The following is a 25,850-nucleotide window of genomic DNA, read 5'->3' on the forward strand; positions in this document are numbered from 1 at the left end:
GACACTGAGTGGGGGGGGGGGTACTCCGGACACTGAGTGGGGGGGGGGGGGGGAGGGGGTACTCCGGACACTGAGTGGGGGGGGGGTACTCCGGACACTGAGTGGGGGGGGGGGGGTACTCCGGACACTGAGTGGGGGGGGGGTACTCCGGACACTGAGTGGGGGGGGGGTACTCCGGACACTGAGTGGGGGGGGAGGGGGTACTCCGGACACTGAGTGGGGGGGGGGGTACTCCGGACACTGAGTGGGGGGGGGTACTCCGGACACTGAGTGGGGGGGGGGTACTCCGGACACTGAGTGGGGGGGTACTCCGGACACCGAGTGGGGGGGGGGGGTACTCCGGACACTGAGTGGGGGGGGTACTCCGGACACTGAGTGGGGGGGGGGTACTCCGGACACTGAGTGGGGGGGGTACTCCGGAAACTGAGTGAGGGGGGGGGTACTCCGGACACCGAGTGGGGGGGGGGTACTCCAGACACTGAGTGGGGGGGGGGTACTCCGGACACTGAGTGGGGGGGGGGGTACTCCGGACACTGAGTGGGGGGGGGTACTCCGGACACTGAGTGGGGGGGGGGTACTCCAGACACTGAGTGGACCCAGACCTGGGGGGGGGTACTCCGGACACTGAGTGGGGGGGGGGTACTCTGGACACTGAGTGGGGGGATACTCCGGACACTGAGTGGGGGGGGGGTACTCCGGACACTGGAGTGGGGGGGGTACTCTGGACACTGAGTGGGGGGGTACTCCGGACACTGAGTGGGGGGGTACTCCGGACACTGAGTGGGGGGGGGGGGGGTACTCCGGACACTGAGTGGGGGGGTACTCCGGACACTGAGTGGGGGGGTACTCCGGACACTGAGTGGGGGGGTACTCCGGACAATGAGTGGGGGGGGGTACTCTGGACACTGAGTGGGGGGGTACTCCGGACACTGAGTGGGGGGGGGGGGGTACTCCGGACACTGAGTGGGGGGGGGTACTCCGGACACTGAGTGGGGGGGATACTCCGGACACTGAGTGGGGGGGGGGTACTCCGGACACTGAGTGGGGGGGGGGGTACTCCGGACACTGAGTGGGGGGGATACTCCGGACACTGAGTGGGGGGGGGTACTCCGGACACTGAGTGGGAGGGGGTACTCCGGACACTGAGTGGGGGGGGAATCCGGACACTGAGTGGTGGGGGAATCCGGACACTGAGTGGGAGGGGGTACTCCGGACACTGAGTGGGGGGGAATCCGGACACTGAGTGGTGGGGGAATCCGGACACTGAGTGGGGGGGGGTACTCCGGACACTGAGTGGGAGGGGGTACTCCGGACACTGAGTGGGGGGGGGTACTCCGGACACTGAGTGGGGGGGTACTCCGGACACTGAGTGGTGGGGGAATCCGGACACTGAGTGGGGGGGGAATCCAGACACTGAGTGGGGGGGGGTACTCCGGACACTGAGTGGGGAGTAATCCGGACACTGAGTGGGGGAGGGGGGTACTCCGGACACTGAGTGGGGGGGCGTACTCCGGACACTGAGTGGAGGGGGGTGGGGGTACTCCGGACACTGAGTGGCGGGGGAATCCGGACACTGAGTGGGAGGGGGTACTCCGGGCACTGAGTGGGGGGGAATCCAGACACTGAGTGGGGGGGGGGATCCAGACACTGAGTGGGGGGGGGTACTCCGGACACTGAGTGGGGGGGGGGGGTACTCCGGACACTGAGTGGGGGGGGGTACTCCGGACACTGAGTGGGGAGTAATCCGGACACTGAGTGGGGGTGGGGGTACTCCGGACACTGAGTGGGGGGGCGTACTCCGGACACTGAGTGGAGGGGGGTGGGGGTACTCCGGACACTGAGTGGGGGGGTACTCTGGACACTGAGTGGGGGGGGTACTCCGGACACTGAGTGGGGGGGGTACTCCGGACACTGAGTGGGGGGGGGTACTCTGGACACTGAGTGGGGGGTACTCTGGACACTGAGTGGGGGGGTACTCTGGACACTGAGTGGGGGGGGGTACTCTGGACACTGAGTGGGGGGGTACTCTGGACACTGAGTGGGGGGGGTACTCCGGACACTGAGTGGGGGGGGGTACTCTGGACACTGAGTGGGGGGGTACTCTGGACACTGAGTGGGGGGGGGGGTACTCTGGACACTGAGTGGGGGGGGTACTCTGGACACTGAGTGGGGGGGTACTCCGGACACTGAGTGGGGGGGGTGGTACTCCGGACACTGAGTGGGGGGGGTGGTACTCCGGACACTGAGTGGGGGGGTACTCCGGACACTGAGTGGGGGGGGTGGTACTCCGGACACTGAGTGGGGGGGTACTCCGGACACTGAGTGGGGGGGTGGTACTCCGGACACTGAGTGGGGGGGTACTCCGCACACTGAGTGGGGGGGGGGTACTCCGGACACTGAGTGGGGGGGTGGTACTCCGGACACTGAGTGGGGGGGTACTCCGGACACTGAGTGGGGGGGGTGGTACTCCGGACACTGAGTGGGGGGGGGAGGGTGTACTCCGGACACTGAGTGGGGGGGGGGGTACTCCGGACACTGAGTGGGGGGGGAGGGTACTCCGGACACTGAGTGGGGGGGGAGGGTACTCCGGACACTGAGTGGGGGGGGGTACTCCGGACACTGAGTGGGGGGGGAGGGTACTCCGGACACTGAGTGGGGGGGGTACTCCGGACACTGAGTGGGGGGGGGGGGTACTCCGGACACTGGGGGGGGGGAGGGTACTCCGGACACTGAGTGGGGGGGGGTACTCCGGACACTGAGTGGGGGGGGGAATCCGGACACTGAGTGGGGGGGGGTACTCCGGACACTGAGTGGGGGGGGGTACTCCGGACACTGAGTGGGGGGGGGTACTCCGGACACTGAGTGGGGGGGGGAATCCGGACACTGAGTGGGGGGGTGTACTCCGGACACTGAGTGGGGGGGGGGGAATCCGGACACTGAGTGGGGGGGGTACTCCGGACACTGAGTGGGGGGGGTACTCCGGACACTGAGTGGGGGGGGGGGTACTCCGGACACTGAGTGGGGGGGGGGGTACTCCGGACACTGAGTGGGGGGGGGGGAGGGTGTACTCCGGACACTGAGTGGGGGGGGTACTCCGGACATTGGGAGAGGCGGGGGGTACTCCGGACACTGAGTGGGGGGGGGGTACTCCGGACACTGAGTGGGGGGGGGGGAGGGTGTACTCCGGACACTGAGTGGGGGGGGTACTCCGGACACTGAGTGGGGGGGGGAATCCGGACACTGAGTGGGGGGGGGGTTACTCCGGACACTGAGTGGGGGGGGGGGTACTCCGGACACTGAGTGGGGGGGGGGTACTCCGGACACTGAGTGGGGGGGGGCACTCCGGACACTGAGTGGGGGGGGGGTACTCCGGACACTGAGTGGGGGGGGGGTACTCCGGACATTGGGAGAGGCGGGGGGTACTCCGGACACTGAGTGGGGGGGGGGTACTCCGGACATTGGGAGAGGCGGGGGGTACTCCGGACACTGAGTGGGGGGGGGGTACTCCGGACACTGAGTGGGGGGGGGGTACTCCGGACACTGAGTGGGGGGGGTACTCCGGACACTGAGTGGGGGGGGGTACTCCGGACACTGAGTGGGGGGGGGGTACTCCGGACACTGAGTGGGGGGGGGTACTCTGGACACTGAGTGGGGGGAGGGTACTCAGGACACTGAGTGGGGGGGGGTACTCCGGACACTGAGTGGGGGGAGGGTACTCAGGACACTGAGTGGGGGGGGGAGTACTCCGGACACTGAGTGGGGGGGGTACTCCGGACACTGAGTGGGGGGGGGTACTCTGGACATTGGGAGCGTGGGCGAGGGGGGAGGCATTGGGATTCTGTTTAAGGTGATTTGTCATCTTTTATTCCAACCTCAACAACCCAACTTTGTTCAGCTGAAAGCAGGTGTGATAAAGCCAAGTGTTCTGTAATCTGTTTATTCACTGTCTCTGGCGCCCTGTTATTGGGAATCCCATGGTAATAAGTTGTTGGGAAATGGCACAGCCCAGGGACGGCCATTCCTCACCGAGTGACCTGTTGGTGCTGTGCCCTTCAATCCAGTATCCAGGGCACCATTTCTCAACAATCTTGACCTTATTGTCTGATTTCACAGAATCACAGAAATTTACAGCACAGAGGGATTGTGTCTATGCCTGCGGACTAACACCTACCCAGGGGCAGCACGGGCCCAGCCCACACTGCGATGTGTGGGCGCACTAGGTCCGTGCAGCAGAGCTGGTCTCCAGTCGTCCTGGTTAACCCTTGCCCCTGGACCGAGACCTCGCTCTGTCAAGCCCCGTGTGGTGGCTGGTGTGCAACGATCACCCCACGTTAAAAAAATCCACCCACTGAACTGGAACATCGGGTCCTTCATTGAAACATCTGTGAAGTCTTGTGGAAGCAAGTCATCCTCGTTCGAGGGACCGCCGATGATAATGATGATCCAGACTAATCCCACTTTCCAGCTGTGGGTCCGTAGCCCTGCAGGTTACAGCACTTCAGGAGCACATCCAGGTACTGCTTAAATGTGGTGAGGGTTTCTGCCTCTACCACCCTTTCAGGCCGTGAGTTCCAGACCCCCACCACCCTCTGGTTGAAGACATTCCCCTCAAATCCCCTCTAAACATTCTACCAATTACATTAAATCTATGCCCCCTGGTTGTTGACCCCTATCCACTCTATCCAGGCCCCTCATAATTTTATACACCTCAATCAGGTCTCCCCTCAGCCTCCTCTGGTCCAAAGACAACAACCCCAGTCTATCCAATCTTTCCTCATCGCTAAAATTCTCCAGTCCAGGTAACAACCTCGTAAATCTCCTCTGTACCCTCTCCAGTGCAATCACATCTTTCCTGTAATGTGGTGACCAGAACTGCACGCAGTACTCCAGCTGTGGCCTAACCAGTGTTTTATACAGTTCAAGCATAACCTCCCTGCTCTTGTATTCTATGCCTCGACTAATAAAGGCAAGTATTCTGTATGCCTTCTTAACCATCTTATCTACCTGGCCTGCTACCTTCAGGGATCTGTGGACCTGCACTCCCAGGTCCCTCTGTTCATCTACACTTCTCAGTGTCCTACCATTTAATGTGTATTCCCTTGCCTTGTTAGCCCCTCCCCAAATGCATTACCTCACACTTCTCCAGATTGAATTCCATTTGCCACTGTTCTGCCCACCTGACCAGTACATTGATATCTTCCTGCAGTCCACAGCTTTCTTCATCATTATCAACCACACGGCCGATTTTAGTATCATCTGCAAACTTCTTAATCATACCCCCAACATTTAAGTCCAAGTCATTGATATATATCACAAAAAGCAAGGGACCCAGTACTGAGCCCTGCGGGACCCCGCTGGAAACATCCTTCCAGTCACAAAAACACCCATCAACCATTACACTTTGCTTCCTGCCTCTGAGCCAATTTTGATCCAACTTGTCACTTTGCCCTGGATCCCAGGGGCTTTTACCTTCCTGACCAGTCTGCTACTCAGCCTCTCCGAAAATGTAAGTTTTCACCAGGACACTGACAGCGAGTTGTTGTGATCGGGAACGCGCTGCCTGAAAGGGCGGTGGGAACAGATTCAATAGTAACTTTCAAACCGGGAATTGGGTAAATACTGGAAGGGGAAAGATTTGCCGGGCTGTGGGGAAAGAGCGGGGAGTGGGACTGATGGGATCGCTCTGTCACAGAGCCGGCACAGGCTCGATGGGCAATTCTATGATTTGTATAAAGCACCAATGGATATTAATGATCCAGATAGGAAGGATTTGAATCGAAGTTTGCCCCAACAGCGACAATACCTCTCCAGGATTCGCCCCCTGCTCCAGGTTAATGCCTCCGTTTGTTACATCGCTGTCAATCCCAGGGGCACCTCAACCAACTCATATCTTCAAGTGGATGAACAAACGCATATACAGATCATCTCACTACTTGTCCGTCTAATGACCTGTCTGCCGTAATAGGAACCGGGGCTTTGATAGCTTCATGTCAAACCTTAATATTTCAGGGCCTGCATCACTGGGACTCAACTAAAAGACACAACTTGCATTTCTATAGCGCCTTTCACAACCTCAGGACGAGCCAAAGCGCATCACAGCCAATGAAGTACCTTTGGAGTGTAGTCACTGTTGTAATGTAGGAAACGCGGCAGCCAAATTGCGCACAGCAAGCTCCCACACACGGCAATGTGATAATGACCAGATAATCTGTTTTAGTGATGTTGGTTGACGAATAAATATTGGCCACGGCACTGTGGATAATCCGTTCCACTCCTCTGACAGACCCGGGGGAGCGAATATACCCACTGAGAGGGCAGAGGAGCCATGCAAAGTGAGTACTCTGAAAGACAGGAACTCCGACAGTGCGGTACTCCCTCAGTACTGCCCCTCCCACAGTGCGGCGCTCCCTCAGTACTGGCCCTCCGACAGTGCGGCACTCCCTCAATACTGCCCCTCCAACAGTGCGGCACTCCCTCAGTACTGCCCCTCCGACAGTGCAGCACTCCCTCAGTACTGTCCCTCCGACAGTGCGGCACTCCCTCAGTACTGACCCTCCGACAGTGCGGCACTCCCTCAATACTGCCCCTCCGACAGTGCGGCACTCCCTCAGTACTGCCCCTCCGACAGTGCAGCACTCCCTCAGTACTGTCCCTCCGACAGTGCAGCACTCCCTCAGTACTGTCCCTCCGACAGTGCGGCACTCCCTCAATACTGCCCCTCCGACAGTGCGGCACTCCCTCAGTACTGCCCCTCCGACAGTGCAGCACTCCCTCAGTACTGTCCGTCCGACAGTGCGGCACTCCCTCAGTACTGTCCCTCCGACAGTGCAGCACTCCCTCAGTACTGTCCCTCCGACAGTGCGGCACTCCCTCAATACTGCCCCTCTGACAGTGCGTCGCTCCCTCAGTACTGCCCCTCCGACAGTGCGGCACTCCCTCAGTACTGTCCCTCCGACAGTGCGGCACTCCCTCAGTACTGTCCCTCCGACAGTGCGGCACTCCCTCAGTACTGTCCCTCCGACAGTGCGGCACTCCCTCAGTACTGCCCCTCCGACAGTGCGGCACTCCGTCAGTACTGCCCTCCGACAGTGCGGCACTCCCTCAGTACTGCCCCTCCGACAGTGCGGCGCTCCCTCAGTACTGCCCCTCCGACAGTGCGGCACTCCCTCAGTACTGCCCCTCCGACAGTGCGGCACTCCCTCAGTACTGCCCCTCTGACAGTGCGGGACTGTGGGGAGAGAAACAGCTTTAATGTTTTGGTTGTGACGAAGGGCTGTCGAGCTGACGCGCTATCTCTATTTCTCTCTGCACATTTGCTGCCTGCAGTGCTGAGTATTTGCAGCATGTTCTCATGTTATCTCAGTTTCCCGTATGTGCAGCAATGCTGCCGATAGGCCCCGCCCTCTCCTGGGCCTGCGCCGCCCGGGATTGGCTGATTGAATGGCAGGTTTCGCAGGTGCTGGAGTTTGTGAATGGGTGGGTGCAGCCCGGGGCTGAGGGAGCCTTGCTGTGCTGCTTTGCTGCAATGCTGCCCCCTGGAGTCCAGGCACACCCGGTGCTCTCTTCAATTCAAATCTCACACATTTCAGCTGTTGAGAAACAGATCACTTTTGTTTCAGTTGATTCCCTGACATGGGCAGTTATTGATGTGAACAGATTCACAACCCCAATATTTAATATTAAGAAAGGGATGGAACATGTCCAGGGAATTATAGACCAGCCAGTTTAACATCGGTGCTGGGAGAATTAATGGAATCCCTGCTAAAGGAGCGAGAATGTGAACATCCAGAAACCAAATCGATAATAATCAATAGTCAGCTTGGATTGCCAAAGGGAAAGTGTTGCTTGATCAACCTCATTGGGTCAGGTCAGAGGTCAGAGGTCAGGTGGGGTCGGGGCAGGAGTCCCTTCAGTTGAAGGGCCGGCCGCTGTGAGCTCTGAGCTGGGTTTATTTCGGCCCTCGGGGCCACCAGGGAGGGTTTGGCCGGGGCCAGTGACCGGTGCCCAAGAGGGGGTGGTGGACTGCCCATTGGTGGCCCGGCCGAACCCATGGGCACCGTGAAATAAAGTGGTGTCTGCGGCAGAGCGCCCTCCCCTCTGACGGCAAACACACCGCCCAGGCTCACCACCAGGGGCACTGCCCAGGCTCACCCACCGGGGGCACTGCCCAGGCTCACCACCGGGGGCACTGCCCAGGCTCACCACCGGGGGCACCGCCCAGGCTCACCCACTGGGGGCACTGCCCAGGCTCACCCATTGGGGGCACCGCCCAGGCTCACCCACTGGGGGCACTGCCCAGGCTCACCCACTGGGGGCACTGCCCAGGCTCACCCACCGGGGGCACCGCCCAGGCTCACCACCGGGGGCACTGCCCAGGCTCACCACTGGGGGCACCGCCCAGGCTCACCCACTGGGGGCACTGCCCAGGCTCACCCACTGGGGGCACCGCCCAGGCTCACCCACCGGGGGCACCGCCCAGGCTCACCCACCGGGGGCACCGCCCAGGCTCACCACCGGGGGCACTGCCCAGGCTCACCACCGGGGGCACTGCCCAGGCTCACCCACTGGGGGCACTGCCCAGGCTCACCCACCGGGGGCACCGCCCAGGCTCACCACCGGGGGCACTGCCCAGGCTCACTACTGGGGCACTGCCCAGGCTCACCACTGGGGGCACCGCCCAGGCTCACCACCGGGGGCACTGCCCAGGCTCACCACTGGGGGCACTGCCCAGGCTCACCCACCGGGGGCACCGCCCAGGCTCACCACCGGGGGCACCGCCCAGGCTCACCACCGGGGGCACTGCCCAGGCTCACCACCGGGGGCACTGCCCAGGCTCACCACCGGGGGCACTGCCCAGGCTCACCCACCGGGGGCACCGCCCAGGCTCACCACCGGGGGCACTGCCCAGGCTCACCCACTGGGGGCACCGCCCAGGCTCACCACCGGGGGCACTGCCCAGGCTCACCACCGGGGGCACCGCCCAGGCTCACCACCGGGGGCACTGCCCAGGCTCACCACCGGGGGCACTGCCCAGGCTCACCACCAGGGGCACCGCCCAGGCTCACCCACTGGGGGCACTGCCCAGGCTCACCCACTGGGGGCACCGCCCAGGCTCACCCACTGGGGGCACCGCCCAGGCTCACCACCGGGGGCACTGCCCAGGCTCACCACCGGGGGCACCGCCCAGGCTCACCACCGGGGGCACTGCCCAGGCTCACCACCGGGGGCACTGCCCAGGCTCACCCACTGGGGGCACTGCCCAGGCTCACCACCGGGGGCACTGCCCAGGCTCACCCACTGGGGGCACCGCCCAGGCTCACCCACTGGGGGCACCGCCCAGGCTCACCACCGGGGGCACTGCCCAGGCTCACCACCGGGGGCACCGCCCAGGCTCACCCACTGGGGGCACTGCCCAGGCTCACCCACTGGGGGCACCGCCCAGGCTCACCACCGGGGGCACTGCCCAGGCTCACCACCGGGGGCACCGCCCAGGCTCACCACCGGGGGCACCGCCCAGGCTCACCACCGGGGGCACTGCCCAGGCTCACCACCAGGGGCACCGCCCAGGCTCACCACCGGGGGCACTGCACAGGCTCACCCACAGGGGGCACTGCCCAGGCTCACCACCGGGGGCACTGCCCAGGCTCACCCACTGTGGGCACTGCCCAGGCTCACCACCGGGGGCACTGCACAGGCTCACCCACTGGGGGCACTGCCCAGGCTCACCCACTGGGGGCACTGCCCAGGCTCACCACCGGGGGCACTGCCCAGGCTCACCCACTGGGGGCACTGCCCAGGCTCACCACCGGGGGCACCGCCCAGGCTCACCACCGGGGGCACTGCCCAGGCTCACCACCGGGGGCACTGCCCAGGCTCACCACCGGGGGCACTGCCCAGGCTCACCACCGGGGGCACTGCCCAGGCTCACCCACCAGGGGGCACCGCCCAGGCTCACCTACTGGGGGCATTGCCCAGGCTCACCCAGCTCACCACTGGGGGCACCACCCAGGCTTCCCACCTGGGGCACTGCCCAGGCTCACCCAGCTCACCACTGGGGGCACCGCCCAGGCTCACCACCGGGGGCACTGCCCAGGCTCACCCACCAGGGGGCACCACCCAGGCTCACCAACTGGGGCCACCACCCAGGCTCACCACCGGGGGCACCGCCCAGGCTCACCACCGGGGGCACTGCCCAGGCTCACCCACCAGGGGGCACCACCCAGGCTCACCAACTGGGGGCACTGCCCAGGCTCACCACCGGGTGCACCACCCAGGCTCACCACCGGGTGCACTGCCCAGGCTCACCACCGGGGGCACCGCCCAGGCTCACCACCGGGTGCACTGCCCAGGCTCACCACCGGGGGCACCGCCCAGGCTCACCACCGGGGGCACTGCCCAGGCTCACCCACTGGGGGCACTGCCCAGGCTCACCACCGGGGGCACTGCCCAGGCTCACCCACTGGGGGCACTGCCCACGCTCACCACCGGGGGCACCGCCCAGGCTCACCACTGGGTGCACTGCCCAGGCTCACCACCGGGGGCACCACCCAGGCTCACCACCGGGGGCACCGCCCAGGCTCACCACCGGGGGCACCGCCCAGGCTCACCACCGGGTGCACTGCCCAGGCTCACCACCGGGGGCACTGCCCAGACTCACCACCGGGGGCACCGCCCAGGCTCACCACCGGGTGCACTGCCCAGGCTCACCACCGGGGGCACCGCCCAGGCTCACCACCGGGGGCACTGCCCAGACTCACCACCGGGGGCACCGCCCAGGCTCACCACCGGGGGCACCGCCCAGGCTCACCACCGGGGGCACTGCCCTGGCTCACCCAGCTCCCTGCCGGGGAATGCTGCCGGGGGCACTGACGCGGAGAAACCCGCTCCCAGCCCCGGGGGCAATTCCGGACGGATCGGTCCATCTGTCTGCCCCTGGTTGGTGCAGCCTCTCCGCTCCAGTACCGTCTCTGAGAGAAACCCAATTAGGAAAGCTCTTTACCCGGAGAGGGTGAGAATGTGGAACTCGCTGCCACAGGGAGGGGTTGAGGTGAATAGTATCGATGTATTTAAGGGGAGGCTGGATAAACATATCGGGGAGAGGGGAATAGAGGGTTGTGCTGATAGGGTTAAATGAGGAAAGACGGGAGGAGACTGGAGTGGAGCATAAACCCCGGCACGGACTGGTTGGGCCGACTGTCAGTTAATCTCTCCAGTGTCCCGCACTATCACACACCTTCCCTTTTGTTTGTTCCTCCCCTCCCTCCTTTCCCGGCCCCGACACTTGTTTAAAAATCATGTACATCTCGAACTATTGCCAGTTCTGACGAAAGGACGTCGACCTGAAACGTTAACCCTGTTTCTCTGTCCACAGATGCTGCCCTACCCGCTGAGATTTCCAGCATTTTCTGTTTTTATTTTTATTCCAGAATCCAGCCTTCAGCGGTATTTTGTTCGTGTTGTGTGTGACCTGTTTCTGTGTCGTATATCCTATGTCATCCATTGTTTGAACTTATTGAGAGAGAGAGGGAGAGAGGGATCGAGAGAGGGTCTGGAGAGAGAGACACACACAGATTGGATCAGGGGTTCAACAGCTACCAACATTACCAATCCATCTAAAACCACAGAGATATTTGTTGGGTAAGGGTATCGAGGGATATGGGGCACAGGTGGGTAAATGGGGTTAAGGTACAGATCAGCCTCGATCTAAATGATTGGTGGAATAGGCTCGAGGGGCTGAGTGGCCTCCTTGGTCCTATGGATTGTGATATAGGCTCAAGGGGCTGTGTGGCCTCCTTGGTCCTATGGATTGTGATATAGGCTCAAGGGGCTGTGTGGCCTCCTTGGTCCTATGGATTGTGATATAGGCTCGAGGGGCTGTGTGGCCTCCTTGGTCCTATGGATTGTGATATAGGCTCAAGGGGCTGTGTGGCCTCCTTGGTCCTATGGATTGTGATATAGGCTCGAGGGGCTGAGTGGCCTCCTCCTGTCCCTATGGATTGTGATATAGGCTCGAGGGGCTGTGTGGCCTCCTTGGTCCTATGGATTGTGATATAGGCTCGAGGGGCTGTGTGGCCTCCTTGGTCCTATGGATTGTGATATATGCTCGAGGGGCTGAGTGGCCTTCTACTGGCCCTATGAATGTCTAATGGTATCAGGTCTGATTGCTCCATATAAGGACGGCTGAGGTTCAATGCGGTTTCACCAACATTCACTCTTTGTTCCCACAGACCATCAGCCCTAAGGAAGGGTGGCAGGTGTACAGCTCTGCCCAGGATCCCGATGGGCGTTGCATTTGTACAGTCGTGGCTCCGGAGCAAAGCCTGTGTTCAAGGGATGCTCGAAGCAGACAACTCCACCAGCTCCTCGAGAAGGTATGTCTTCTACTCTATTCAATGCAGACATTTCAAGTGGATGGTTGTGGTGGTCGCAGGTCAATCATCCCGGCCCCAGGACATCGCTGCAGGAGTTCTTCAGGGCAGTGTCCTAGGCCCAACCTTCAGCTGCTTCATCAATAACCTTCCCTCCATCATAAGGTCAGAAGTAACATTCAACAACATTCCCATCGCCGAATCCCCCACCATCAACATCCTGGGGGTCACCATTGACCAGAAACTTAACTGGACCAGACACATAAATACTGTGGCTACAAGAGCAGGTCAGAGGCTGGGTATTCTGTGGTGAGTGTCTCACCTCCTGACTCCCCAAAGCCTTTCCACCATCTACAAGGCACAAGTCAGGAGTGTGATGGAACACTCTCCACTTGCCTGGATGGTGCAGCTCCAACAACACTCGAGAAGCTCAACACCATCCAGGACAAAGCAGCCGCTTGATTGGCCCCCCATCCACCACCTTCAACACTCACTCCCTCCACTACCTCCAACACTCACTCCCTCCACCACCGGCGCCCCCTGGCTGCAGTGTGCACCATCTACAAGATGCACTGCAGCAACTCGCCAAGGCTTCTTCGGCAGCACCTCCCAAACCCACGACCTCTACCCCCTAGAAGGACAAGGGCAGCAGGCGCATGGGAACACCACCACCTCCACGTTCCCCTCCCAGTCACACACCATCCTGACTGGGAAATATATCGCCCGTTCCTTCACCGTCGCTGGGTCACAATCCTGGAACTCCCTCCCTAACAGCACTGTGGGAGCACCTTCACCACACGGACTGCAGCGGTTCAAGAAGGCGGCTCACCACCACCTTCTCAAGGGGCAATTAGGGATGGCCAATAAATGCCGGCCTTGCCAGCGACGTCCACATCCCGAGAATGAACACAGTAAAAAAAAAAGTGAATGTTAAAGTGTTAGGAAGGAATGTGCAGTGCATTTATTTAGCACCTTTCATGGCCAACCGGTGCTCAGCAAGCCCCACACACAGCAATGTGATGATCAACAGATAATCTGTTTTAGTGATGTTAGTTGGGCGATAAATATTGGTCCCAGGACACTGGGGAGAACTCCCCTGCTCTTCCACAATAGTGCCATGGGATCTTTTACCTCCACTTGTATATAAACCACATCTTTTCCAGTTTGCATTATAATCAGTTCCATCTTGTTTACTGTTTGACTGAAGGTGCAGAACATGTCTCAATCCATTGAGGTCCTGAATCTGAGGACGCAGAGGGACTTTCAGTATGTGTTGAAAATGGAAACACAGATGAAAGGTCTGAAGGGAAAGTTCCGACAGATCGAAGATGACCGCAAGACCCTTCTCAGCAAACATTTCCAGGTATGTGTTATATATGCAGACTATAGTTATACTCTCTGTGTAGTCACTGTATAGTTGCATAAGATGGAGACTTGTTACCTCATGTACTTTCAATAAGGTTTACACTGTGTATATACTATGCTGGCATCACTAGAGGGTGCAACTGGTGGAGACCGGGGTTTCCTGCCCCTGTGGCAGAGGCTGTCCACCAGAGGGCACTGTGGTGGGAGACCTGAGGGTCACCTGCATAGGTGTGCAGGGCCCAGTATAAAAGGCTGCCCACCGTGCTTCTGCCTCACTCTGGAGTTACGAAGAAAGGATGAAGTCACTATAGTTTGAGTACAACACATTGCATCGTGCAGTCATTCATAGGTACATCACAGACATAATAGGATGACTGAATCTTTTACTGTCAGTGAGTGAACAACACAACTTCAAGCTGGGCTCCTGACTTGTGACCTTTTTCAGGAGCTGAAAGTGAAAATGGAGGAGCTGTTGCCGCTGATTCCTGTCCTGGAGCAGTACAAGACCGACAGCAAGCTGATCATACAGTTCAAGGATGAGGTGAGGAACCTGTCCGCAGTGCTGACTGGGATCCAGGAGGAGATCGGAGCTTATGACTTTGAGGAGCTTCAGCGGCGAGTCCTGAATCTGGAGAGCAGGTTGCATGCCTGCGTGAAGAAACTCTGTGAGTGCGCGATGTTTGAAACCATGACGTTTGTCTGATGGGACTTGCATTGATTAGAAAGTGCAGTGGGCCCAGTTCAACCCAAGAAATCTGTCTCGCATTCTAAATGTAGGCATTTCACAATCGCAGGGCATGGTGGTAACTGGGGCAGGTCCACTCTAAAACCACCAGCTCCCCATTCCCTTTTGTCTCTCTTCTCAAATCCTCAGTCCCTTTTAGATGATGGTACCCTCGGGACCTGGCCTGTTCCGGATAAGGGATTTTTCCGGATGAGGGAAGGTCACGTTAAATTAGATGGTACGGGTACTGAGCAAGGGGATATTGGGGCTGGGAGTGTGGCAGAGAGATCATTGTGGGAAGGAAGGGGGGGGCGGTGGATAGATCGCGGGCTCAGGTCAGTGATTGCGGGAGTCGGCAGCGAGGAAGGACTTCAATTTGTTCATGTATGAGCTCTGCGCCACCCGGTGGTCGGGAATGGTTCTGGACGAGGGGTGGTTCTGGATTAGGGAGTTCTGGATAAGGGAGTTCTGGAGAAGGGAGTACCTGTAGTATTTAGTGAGACTTTCCTTTATCCTCCTCCTTACTGGGAATATGAATGAATGAGAGTGACAAATCCACAATCTGATTGGCTTCATTACTCAAACATGTGAATTACTGGACAAATAGACCCAGGGTCCATCGCGTCTCCCACAGACCCAGACACGAGGTGAGGGAAACCCCTGGTGGGGGAGAGCTTTGGGACCCAGAGACCCAAAGTCCCCTGTTCCCCCCGAGCTCGCAATACCCCCACACGGCACGTCCCCAATTACTCAGGTACTGGGGCACAACATGGCATTTTCTGGGTGAATTCTCTCTCATTTACCTTTGTGTGAACCAATACTAACTGCTCCCACCGTCTCCCTCGGGAACCCGTTCCATAGATTGACCACTCGCTCACTGAAATATCAGCTTTGAATCTTTCCCCCTTTGAACAGCGGCCCTTTGAGTGTGCTGGCCGAGTGTGAATGTGGAGCTTTCTCCCATCACAGCCTCCTCTGGGGACACGGAGAGCAGCTTATTCTCATGATATTTATTGTCGCCCCAGTGAAATGTTTGTCGATTGCTATTGCAGCCTGTGGCAAGCTGATGGAAATCAGTCTCCCCATCACAGTGAAAACCTCGGGGACCCGTTTCGGAGCGTGGATGATGGACCCTCTGGCAACAGACAAAGACAATAAGGTTTGTGAAACCTCAGAGAGCAAGCTGGCTACACGGCACGACACCGAGTGGGGGTTAAAGCGAGTTACTCCCATTGGCAAACGGTGGGCAGTGTCATTCCACAAGGATCGGTGCTGGGGCCACAAACCATTTGTGCTCGGGAATCGGAAGTAAAATTTCAACATTTGCCATAGACACCAAATTGGGGATGTAGTTAATGCAGAGCAGGATTGCGCCCAAATTCAGGAAGGCATTAATAAACTGGTAGAATGCGTGGGTAATGGCAACTGAACCTCAATGGGGAGGGTTGACCCATCCACCTCCACGGAGGTGTGTGGGGGACCTGACCCATCCACCTCCATGGCACGAACCTGGTATTGCAGTACTTCCAGGAACGGTGCAGTGGCTCTAGGCCTTTTGGCTAAGAGCATTGGCGCAGAGTGATCCTTGGCATGTGCAAGGTGACCTCTGGCGTTTGTGATTTGACAAAGAATTGGAACGATTGGCTACGAATTTACAAAAAAAAAAACTGAACCTCAATATCCGGCCTTTTGGCTAAGATCATGCGTAACTGACCTGACAGGGGAGTAACCATGACCCCAAAGTGGTTCTCCCTGGATCAGGAAGGTGGTTCTCCTATGCTTTTTGGAAATAGGAGGTGGGTGGGGGGCTTGACCCATCCACCTCCATGGCACGAACCTGGTATTGCAGTACTTCCAGGAACGGTGCAGTGGCTCTAGGCCTTTTGGCTAAGAGCATTGGCGCAGAGTGATCCTTGATGTGTGCAAGGTGACCTCTGGCGTTTGTGATTTGACAAAGAATTGGAAAGATTGGCTACGAATTTAATTTTTAAAAAAAGTGAACCTCAATATCGATCAGTGTGTGACACACAAAATCTGCAAAGGGATATAGACAGGTTCAGTGAGTGGGCAAACATTTGGCAGATGGAGTACAATGTGGGAAAGTGTGAGGTTATCCACTTTGGCAGAAAAAATAGAAAAGCAAATTATAATTTAAATGGAGAAAGATTGCAAAATGCTACAGTACATAGAAACGTTTAAAATTCTGACGGGTTTAGACAGGTTAGATGCAGGAAGAATGTTCCCAATGTTGGGGAAGTCCAGAACCAGGGGTCACAGTCTAAGGATAAGGGGTAAGCCATTTAGGACCGAGATGAGGAGAAACTTCTTCACCCAGAGAGTGGTGAACCTGTGGAATTCTCTACCACAGAAAGTTGTTGAGGCCAATTCACTAAATATATTCAAAAAGGAGTTAGATGAAGTCCTCACTACTCGGGGGATCAAGGGGTATGGCGAGAAAGCAGGAAGGGGGTACTGAAGTTTCATGTTCAGCCATGAACTCATTGAATGGCGGTGCAGGCTAGAAGGGCTGAATGGCCTACTCCTGCACCTATTTTCTATGTTTCTATGTTTCTATGACCTGGGGGTCCTTGTGCATGAAACACAAAAGGTTAGTATGCAGGTACAGCAAGTGATCAGGAAGGCCAATGGAATATTGGTCTTTATTACAAGGGGGATAGAGTATAAAAGCAGAGAAGTCCTGCTACAACTGTACAGGGTATTGGTGAGACCACACCTGGAGTACTGCGTACAGTTTTGGTCTCTGTATTTACGAAAGGATATACTTGCATTGGAGGCTGTTCAGAGAAGGTTCACTCGGTTGATTCTGGAGATGAGGGGGTTGACTTATGAAGATAGGTTGCAGCTGCGCAGTCCCCCCGCAACCCCCAGTGACACTGGACACAGTCTACCCCACCTCCCCCACTGAGGGTGCGCCGCACTGTCGGAGGGGCAGTACTGAGGGAGTGCTGCACTGTCGGAGGGACAGTCCTCAGGGTGCAGTACACTGTGGGAGGGTCAGTACTGAGGGTGGGTCAATTCAGAGGGAGCGTCGCACTGTCGGAGGGGCAGTGAGGGAGTGCTGCATTATCGGAGGGGAATACTGAGGGAGCGGCGCACTGTCGGAGGGGCAGTGAGGGAGTGCTGCATTGTCGGAGGGGCAATACTGAGGGAGTGCTGCACTGTCAGAGGGGCAGTACTGAGGGAGCGCTGCACTGTGGGAGGGTCAGTACTGAGGGTGGGTCAATTCAGAGGGAGTGCTGCACTGTCGGAGGGGCAGTACTGAGGGAGCGTTGCACTGTCGGAGGGGATTGCAGCACTGACATATTTCAGATGATACATTAAACTGCTCTCTCAGGTGGAAGTAATGGTCTCTCGGATACTATTTTCAAGAGCAGGGGAGTGCTCCCCAGTGTCCTGGCCAATATTTATCCTTTAATCAACATCACTAAAAGCAGAATATCTGGTCATTATCTCATTGGTATGTTGGCCTTCATAGCTGGAGGATTTGAGTATAGGAGCAGGGAGGTCTTACTGCAGTTGTACAGGGCCTTGGTGAGGCCTCACCTGGAATATTATGTTCAGTTTTGGTCTTCTAATCTGAGGAAGGACGTTCTTGCTATTGAGGGAGTGCAGCGAAGGTTCACCAGACTGATTCCCGGGATGGCGGGACTCACATATGAGGGGAGACTGGATCAACTGGGCTTGTATCCACTGTAGTTTAGAAGAATGAGAGGGGATCTCATAGAAACATATAAAATTCTGACGGGATTGGACAGGTTAGAGGCAGGAAGAATGTTCCCGATGTTGGGGAGTTCCAGAACCAGGGTCACAGTCTAAGGATAAGGGGTAAGCCATTTAGGACCAAGATGAGGAGAAACTTCTTCACCCAGAGAGTGGTGAACCTGTGGAATTCTCTACCACAGAAAGTTGTTGAGGCCAGTTCGTTAGATATATTCAAGAGGGAGTTAGATATGACCCTTACGGCCAAAGGGATCAAGGGGTATGGAGAGAAAGCAGGAAAGGGGTACTGAGGTGAATGATCAGCCATGATCTTATTGAATGGTGGTGCAGGCTCGAAGGACTGAATGGCCTACTCCTGCACCTATTTTCTATGTTTCTATTGCTCTTGGTGGGACCTTGCTGTATATAAATTGCAAATTTGCTGCTGCATTTCCTAAATCACCACAGTGACTACACTTGAAAAGCACTTGCCTGGTTGTGAAGTACGTTGGGACATCCTGAGATTGTGAAAGGGGCTGTAGAAATGATTTGAATCTCAGCGGGTCAGGCAGCATCGACCCGAAACATTAACTCTGTTTCTCTCTCCACAGATGCTGCCTGATCTGCTGAGATTTACATAAAAACATAAGAAATAGGAGCAGGAGTCGGCCATTCAGCCCCTCGAGCCTGCTATCCATTTAATACCATCATGGCTGATCTGATCATGGACTCAGCTCCACTTCCCCGCCCGCTCCCCATAACCCCTTATCCCCTTATCGGTTAAGAAACGGTCTATTTCTGTCTTAAATATATTCAATGTCCCAGCTTTCACAGCTCTCTGAGGCAGTGAATTCCACAGATTTACAACCCTCTGAGAGAAGAAATTCCTCCTCATCTCTGTTTTAAATGGGCGGCCCCTTATTCTAAGACCATGCCCCCTAGTTCTAGTCTCCCCCATCAGTGGAAACATCCTCTCTGCATCCACCTTGTCAAGCCCCCTCATAATCTTATACGTTTCAATAAGATCACCTCTCATTCTTCTGAATTCCAATGAGTAGAGACCCAACCTCCTCAACCTTTCCTCATACGTGAACCCCCTGATCCCCGGAATCAACCGAGTGAACCTTCTCTGAACTGCCTCCAAAGCAAGTATATCCTTTTGTAAATATGGAAACCAAAACTGCACGCAGTACTCCAGGTGTGGCATCACCAATACCCTGTACAACTGTAGTAAGACTTCCCTGCTTTTATACTCCATCCCCTTTGCAATAAAGGCCACGATACCATTGACCTTCCTGATCACTTGCTGTACCTGCATACTAACCTTTTGTGTTTCATGCACAAGTACCCCCAGGTCCCGCTGTACTGCGGCACTTTGCAATCTTTCTCCATTTAAATAATAACTTGCTCTTTGATTTTTTTTTCTGCCAAAGTGCATGACCTCACACTTTCCAACATTACTCTCCATCTGCCAAATTTTTGCCCACTCACTTAGCCTGTCTATGTACTTTTGCAGATGTTTTGTGTCCTCCTCACACATTGCTTTTCCTCCCATCTTTGTTATCAGCAAACTTGGCCACATTACACTCAGTCCCTTCTTCCAAGTCATTAATATAGATTGTAAATAGTTGGGGTCCCAGCACTGATCCCTGTGGCACTCCACTAGTTACTGGTTGCCAACCAGAGAATGAACCATTTATCCCGACTCTGTCTTCTGTGAGTTAGCCAATCCTCTATCCATGCTAATATATTACCCCCAACCCCGTGAACTTTTATCTTTTGCAGTAACCTTTTATGTGACACCTTGTCAAATGCCTTCTGGAAATCCAAATACACCACATCCACTGGTTCCCCTTTATTCACCCTGTTCATTACATCCTCAAAGAACTCCAGCAAATTTGTCAAACATGATTTCCCTTTCATAAATCCATGCTGACTCTGCTTTTCCAAATGTCCTGTTACTGCTTCCTTAATAATGGACTCCAACATTTTCCCAACCACAGATGTTAGGCTAACTGGTCTATAGTTTCCTGCTTTTTGTCTGAGTGTTGGAGCCTGCAGTCTGAGCCAGCCTGTGTTATTTGTCCTACAGGTGTGGTACATGGACGGTTACACCAGCAGTAAAGTGGTTCGCGAGTACAAGTCTGTGGCGGACTTTGTGAGTGGCGAGGATTACCGGCTGTACCGCCTGCCCTACCCCTGGGCCGGCACCAACCACCTGGTCTACAACGGCTCGCTCTACTTCAACAAGTACCAGAGCAACACGCTGGTCAAGTACAGCTTCGAGAGCGGCTCGGTGCTGGCACAGCGCAGCCTGGAGTACGCTGGCTTCAACAACATCTACCCCTATACCTGGGGCGGCTTCTCCGACATCGACCTGATGGCCGACGAGGGCGGGATCTGGGCCGTGTATGCCACCAACCAGAACGCAGGGAACATTGTGATCAGCGAACTGGATGGCCAAACCCTGGCAGTGCGGCGGAGCTGGAACACGGGCTACCCCAAGCGCAGCGCTGGAGAGGCGTTCATGATCTGCGGCACGCTGTATGTCACCAATTCGCACCTGACCGGGGCCAAGGTCTACTTCGCCTACTCCACCAAGACCTCCAGCTACGAGTACACCGACATCCCCTTCCACAACCAGTACTTCCACATCTCCATGCTGGACTACAATGCCAGGGACCGCATGCTGTACGCTTGGAACAACGGTCACCAGGTCCTCTTCAACGTCACCTTGTTTCATGTCATTCAGACCCAGGAGGAGCCACAGTTCCCCAGCGACCAGTAGTCTCCCACAACCCGTCTAGCATCCACCAGACATTTTGTAAGCTTCCTTTCCCCGCCCCGACGTGCAAGTGTCCAGTGAAAGGAAGGCAGGTCCGCGGACTTTGTGCGGAGTCCCTATGTAAACACAGCATGACCAATTGCTGTCTCCACATGAAGTCTGTCCATTTGCCTTATTCATCGAGACCACAGGCCTTGCCACCTGAACTGTATGGATTTGTCATCTTTGCTTCTTTGTTTTTAATACAAGTGATTTCTTTATATAAACCAACTTTTGTATAACTTTATAACCACAGTAAGATCATTCAAGTGGGACTTGACATCTTGCTTTTCGTTCCAAGTTGTTTCCATCTTGTCCTTTGCTCGTCCAGTAGTGTCGTGCTGCCTGAACCGTTCTGCTCGAATTGTTGGTGTGTTCACAGCAAGGTGCAGGAGGTTCAACCTTGCACAGTGTTTGATCGATGTAATTCCAGCCATTGCAGTAATCAGCCTTTCATTGCAATGTTCTCTCGGAGCTCATTTACTTGTTCTTTTGTAAAATGTATCAGCAAGCAACATCTTTCATAAATGTCCAGATTAAAGAGAAAAGCTGTAATATATTCATTTACTGTGCTGGGATTCAGAGTGCAAGACCCGCAACAAGCAGAGCGATGGAATAAAGACCTGCGATAGAGCGGTAAACCGAGACACCAACAGAGGGAAAGAGAAGGGAGGGAGGGAGGAGTGAGGGAGGTGTGACTGAATACAGTGAGGGAGGGAGAGAGGTCAGAGGGAGGGAGGGAGGGAGGGAGGGAGAGAGGTCAGAGGGAGGGAGGTGTGACTGAATACAGTGAGGGAGGGAGAGAGGTCAGAGAGAGGGAGGGAGGGAGGGAGAGAGGTCAGAGGGAGGGAGGTCAGAGGGAGGGAGGTGTGACTGAATACAGTGAGGGAGGGAGAGAGAGGGAGAGAGGTCAGAGGGAGGAGAGAGGGAGGTGTGACTGGATACAGTGAGGGAGGGAGAGAGGTCAGAGGGAGGAGAGAGGGAGATGTGACTGAATACAGGGAGGGAGGGAGGGAGAGAGGTCAGAGGGAGGGAGGGAGCGAGGTCAGAGGGAGGAGAGAGGGAGGTGTGACTAGATACAGTGAGGGAGGGAGAGAGGTCAGAGGGAGGAGAGAGGGAGGTGTGACTGGATAAAGTGAGGGTGGGAGTTGTGACTGGATAAAGTGAGAGACGGAGGGAGAGAGGACAGAGGGAGGGAGGTGTGACTGAATACAGTGAGGGAGGGAGGGAGTTGTGAATGGATAGAGAGAGTGAGAGAGAGGTGTGACGGGATACAATGGGGGGGGGAGGGAAGTGTGACTGAATAGAGTGAGAGACAGAGGGAGGAGGGGAGAGAGGGAGAATATAACATAAGAAATAGGAGCAGGAGTCGGCCATTTGGCCCCTCGAGCCTGCTCTACCATTCAATAAGATCATGGCTGATCCGATCATGGACTCTGCTCCACTTCCCCGCCCGCTCCCCATAACCCTTTATTCCCTTATCGCTCAAAAATCTGTCTATCTCCACCTTAAATATATTCAATGTCCCGGCTTCCACAGCTCTCTGGGGCAGAGAATTCCACAGATTTATAACTCTCAGAGAAGAAATTCCTCCTCATCTCAGATCTCAGTTTTAAATGGGCAGCCCCTTATTCTGAGACTATGCCCCCTAGTTCTACATTGCCCCATGAGTGGAAATATCCTCTCTGCATCCACCTTGTCGAGCCCCCTCATTATGTTATACGTCTCAGTAAGATCACCTCTCATTCTTCTGAACTCCAATGAGTTCAGACCCACGTTTCTTCATAAGTCAACATTTTCATCTCAGGAATCAACCTAGTGAACCGTCTCTGAACAGCCTCCAATGCAAGTATATACTTCCATAAATACAGAGACCAAAACTGTACGCAGTACTCCAGGTGTGGCCTCACCAATACCCTGTACAGTTGTAGCAGGACTTCCCTGCTTTAATACTCTATCCCCCTTGCAATAAAGGCCAACATTCCATTGGCCTTCCTGATTACTTGCTGTACCTACATACTAACTTTTTGTGTTTCATGCACAAGGACCCCCAGGTCCCTCTGTACTGCAGCACTTTGCAATCTTTCTCCATTTAAATTATAATTTGCTTTTTTATTTTTTCTGCCAAAGTGGGTAACCTCAAACTTTCCCACATTAGACTCCATCTGCCAAATGTTTGCCCACTCACTGAGCTTGTCTAAATCCCTTTGCAGATTTTTTGTGTCCTCCTCACAATTTGCTTTACCACTCATCTTTGTATCATCAGCAAACTTGGTTACATTACACTCGGTCCCTTCATCCAAGTCATTAATATAGATTGTAAATAGTTGAGGTCCCAGCACTGATCCCTGTGGCACCCCACTAGTTACAGTTTACCCATTTATCCCGACTCTCTGTTCTCTGTTAGTTAGCCAATCCTCTATCCATGCTAATATATTAGCCCCAACCCCATGAACTTTTATCTTGTGCAGTAACCTTTTATGTGGCATCTTATCGAATGCCTTCTGGAAATCCAAATACACCACATCCACTGGTTCCCCCTTATCCACCCTGTTCATTACATCCTCAAAGAACTCCAGCAAATTTGTCAAACATGATTTCCCTTTCATAAAACCATGCTGACTCTGCTTGTCTAAATTATGCTTTTCCAAATGTCCTGTTACTGCTTCCTTAATAATGGACTCCAGCATTTTCCCAACCACAGATGTTAGACTAACTGGTCTATAGTTTCCTGCTTTCTGTCTGCCTCCTTTTTTAAATAGGGCCGTTACATTTGCAATTTTCTAATCCTCTGGGACCACCTCAGAATCCAGGGAATTTTGGTAGATTACAACCAATGCATCCACTATCTCTGCAGCCATTTTTTTAAGACCCTAGGATGTAAGCCATCAGCTCCAGTGCCGATTTGATTTGTCCAATCATTGTGAAGTTTAAAATCAGCCATGATAATTGCTGTACCTTTTTTACAGGCCTCCATTATTTCTTGATTTAACGTCCAACAGTGTAATTATTGTTAGGGGCCTATAGACTACGCCCACCAGTGACTGCTTCCCCTTATTGTTCCTTATCTCCACCCAAACTGATTCTACATCTTGATCTTCTGAGCCAATTTCATTTCTCCCTGCTGCACCGATCCCATCTTTTAATGAAAGAGCTACCCCACCACCTTTTCCTTTCTGACTGTCCTACCGAAAAGACAAATACCCCTGAATATTCAGTTCCCAGTCCTGTCACCTGGCTCTGTAATGGCCATCAGATCAAACCCATTTATATCTATTTGAGCCGTCAACTCATCTATTTTGTTACGAATGCTGCGTGCATTCAGATAAAGAGCTTTTCATTTTGTTTTTTTGCCATTTTTCCCTGCTTTGACCCCACTTTCTGATACACTCTTATGTTTATACATTCTGTCCCTTCCTGTCACGCTCCGGTTATCAATACCCCTGTCGCTACCCTGCTCTATTGCCTTCTCTTTGTTCTTTGAACTTTAACATTTTTCCTCACCTGAACCCTCCCCATTACTACTTAGTTTAAAGCCCTCTCTACGGACCTAGTTATTCAGTTCACCAGGACCCTAGTCCCAGCACGGTCTAAGTGAAGCCCATCCCGATGGAACAGCTCCCTCTTACCCCAGTACTGGTGCCAGTGCCCCATGAACCAAAACCCATTTCTCCCACACCAGTCTTTGAGCCACGTATTTAACTCTCTGATCTTATTTACCTGATATCAATTTGCTCGTGGCTCAGGTAATAATCCAGAGATTATTGCCTTTGTGGTTCTGCTTTTTAATTTGGCCCCTGGCTGCTCACACTCCCTCAGCAGAACCTCTTTCTTTGTCCTAACGCTGTCGTTAGTACCCACATGGACCCAACAACTGGATCTACCCCCTCCCATTCCAAGTTCCTCTCCAGCTCTTCGGAGATGTCATTAACCCTGTAAAGGTTTTAAGTAAGTGTGACTGGATACAGAGAGAGCGCGAGAGGGGGAGAGGGAGAGGGAGAGGGGGAGAGAGGGAGGGAACTGTGACTGAATAGAGTGAGAGAGAGAGGGAGAGAGAGAGAGAGGGAGGGAGAGAGGGAAGTCTGACGGAATACAGTGAGAGAGAGAGGGAGAGAAGGAGGGAGGGGGGGAGAGAGAGTGAGAGGGAGATGAAGGGAGAGAGAGAGAGAGAGAGGGAGGGAGAGAGAGAGAGAGAGGGAAGTGTGACTGAATACAGAGAGAGAGAGAGAGAGAGGGAGGGAAACATAGAAAATAGGTGCAGGAGTAGGCCATTCGGCCCTTCGAGCCTGCACCACCATTCAATAAGATCATGGCTGATCATTCACCTCAGTACCCCTTTCCTGCTTTCTCTCCATACCCCTTGATCCCCTTAGTCGTAAGGGCCACATCTAACTCCCTCTTGAATATATCCAATAAACTGAATATATTCAATCAACAACTCTCTGCGGCAGGGAATTCCACAGGTTAACAACTCTTTGAGTGAAGAAGTTTCTCCTCATCTCAGTCCTAAATGGCCTACCCCTTATCCTAAGACTATGTCCCCTGTTCCTGGACTTCCCCAACATCAGGAACATTCTTCCTGCATCTAACATGTCCAGTCCCGTCAGAATCTTATACATTTCTATTGAGATCCCATCTCATCCTTCTAAACTCCAGTGAATAAAGGCCCAGTTGATCCAGTCTCTCCTCATATGTCAGTCCAGCCATCCCAGGAATCAGTCTGGTGAACCTTCGCTGTACTCCCTCAATAGCAAGAACGTCATTCCTCAGATTAGGAGACCAAAACTGAACACAATATTCCAGGTGAGGCCTCACCAAGGCCCTGTACAACTGCAGTAAGACCTCCCTG

The 25,850-nt window shown here is 55.2% G+C and overlaps 1 protein-coding gene and 1 non-coding gene across 2 annotated transcripts; both read left to right on the forward strand.

Annotated features, from left to right (window-relative positions):
• Window positions 1-13,575: 13,575 nt before the first annotated feature.
• LOC139243067 (noelin-3-like) lies at window positions 13,576-20,965 on the forward strand. The gene is made up of 4 exons (XM_070870662.1): window positions 13,576-13,731; window positions 14,179-14,398; window positions 15,510-15,616; window positions 20,270-20,965. Exons 1-4 carry the CDS (start codon window positions 13,585-13,587, stop codon window positions 20,963-20,965), a joined length of 1,170 nt encoding a protein of 389 aa, XP_070726763.1. The 5' UTR covers window positions 13,576-13,584.
• Window positions 16,135-16,331, forward strand: LOC139243068 (U2 spliceosomal RNA). Its single transcript, XR_011589485.1, has one exon. It is a non-coding gene; the product is annotated as a U2 spliceosomal RNA (small nuclear RNA).
• Window positions 20,966-25,850: the final 4,885 nt, after the last annotated feature.

This window comes from Pristiophorus japonicus, unplaced genomic scaffold, assembly GCF_044704955.1.
Source record: "Pristiophorus japonicus isolate sPriJap1 unplaced genomic scaffold, sPriJap1.hap1 HAP1_SCAFFOLD_1599, whole genome shotgun sequence".
Classification (NCBI taxonomy): domain Eukaryota; kingdom Metazoa; phylum Chordata; class Chondrichthyes; family Pristiophoridae; genus Pristiophorus; species Pristiophorus japonicus.

What these genes read in the sequence shown, in the direction of transcription:
- LOC139243067 (XM_070870662.1), top strand. Translation starts at nt 13,585, where the DNA reads ATGTCTCAATCCATTGAGGTCCTGAATCTGAGGACGCAGAGGGACTTT. An exon ending in TGCCTGCGTGAAGAAACTCT is followed by an intron (nt 14,399 to 15,509) that starts GTGAGTGCGCGA and finishes TTGCTATTGCAG; the next exon opens with CCTGTGGCAAGCTGATGGAA. An exon ending in CAACAGACAAAGACAATAAG is followed by an intron (nt 15,617 to 20,269) that starts GTTTGTGAAACC and finishes TTTGTCCTACAG; the next exon opens with GTGTGGTACATGGACGGTTA.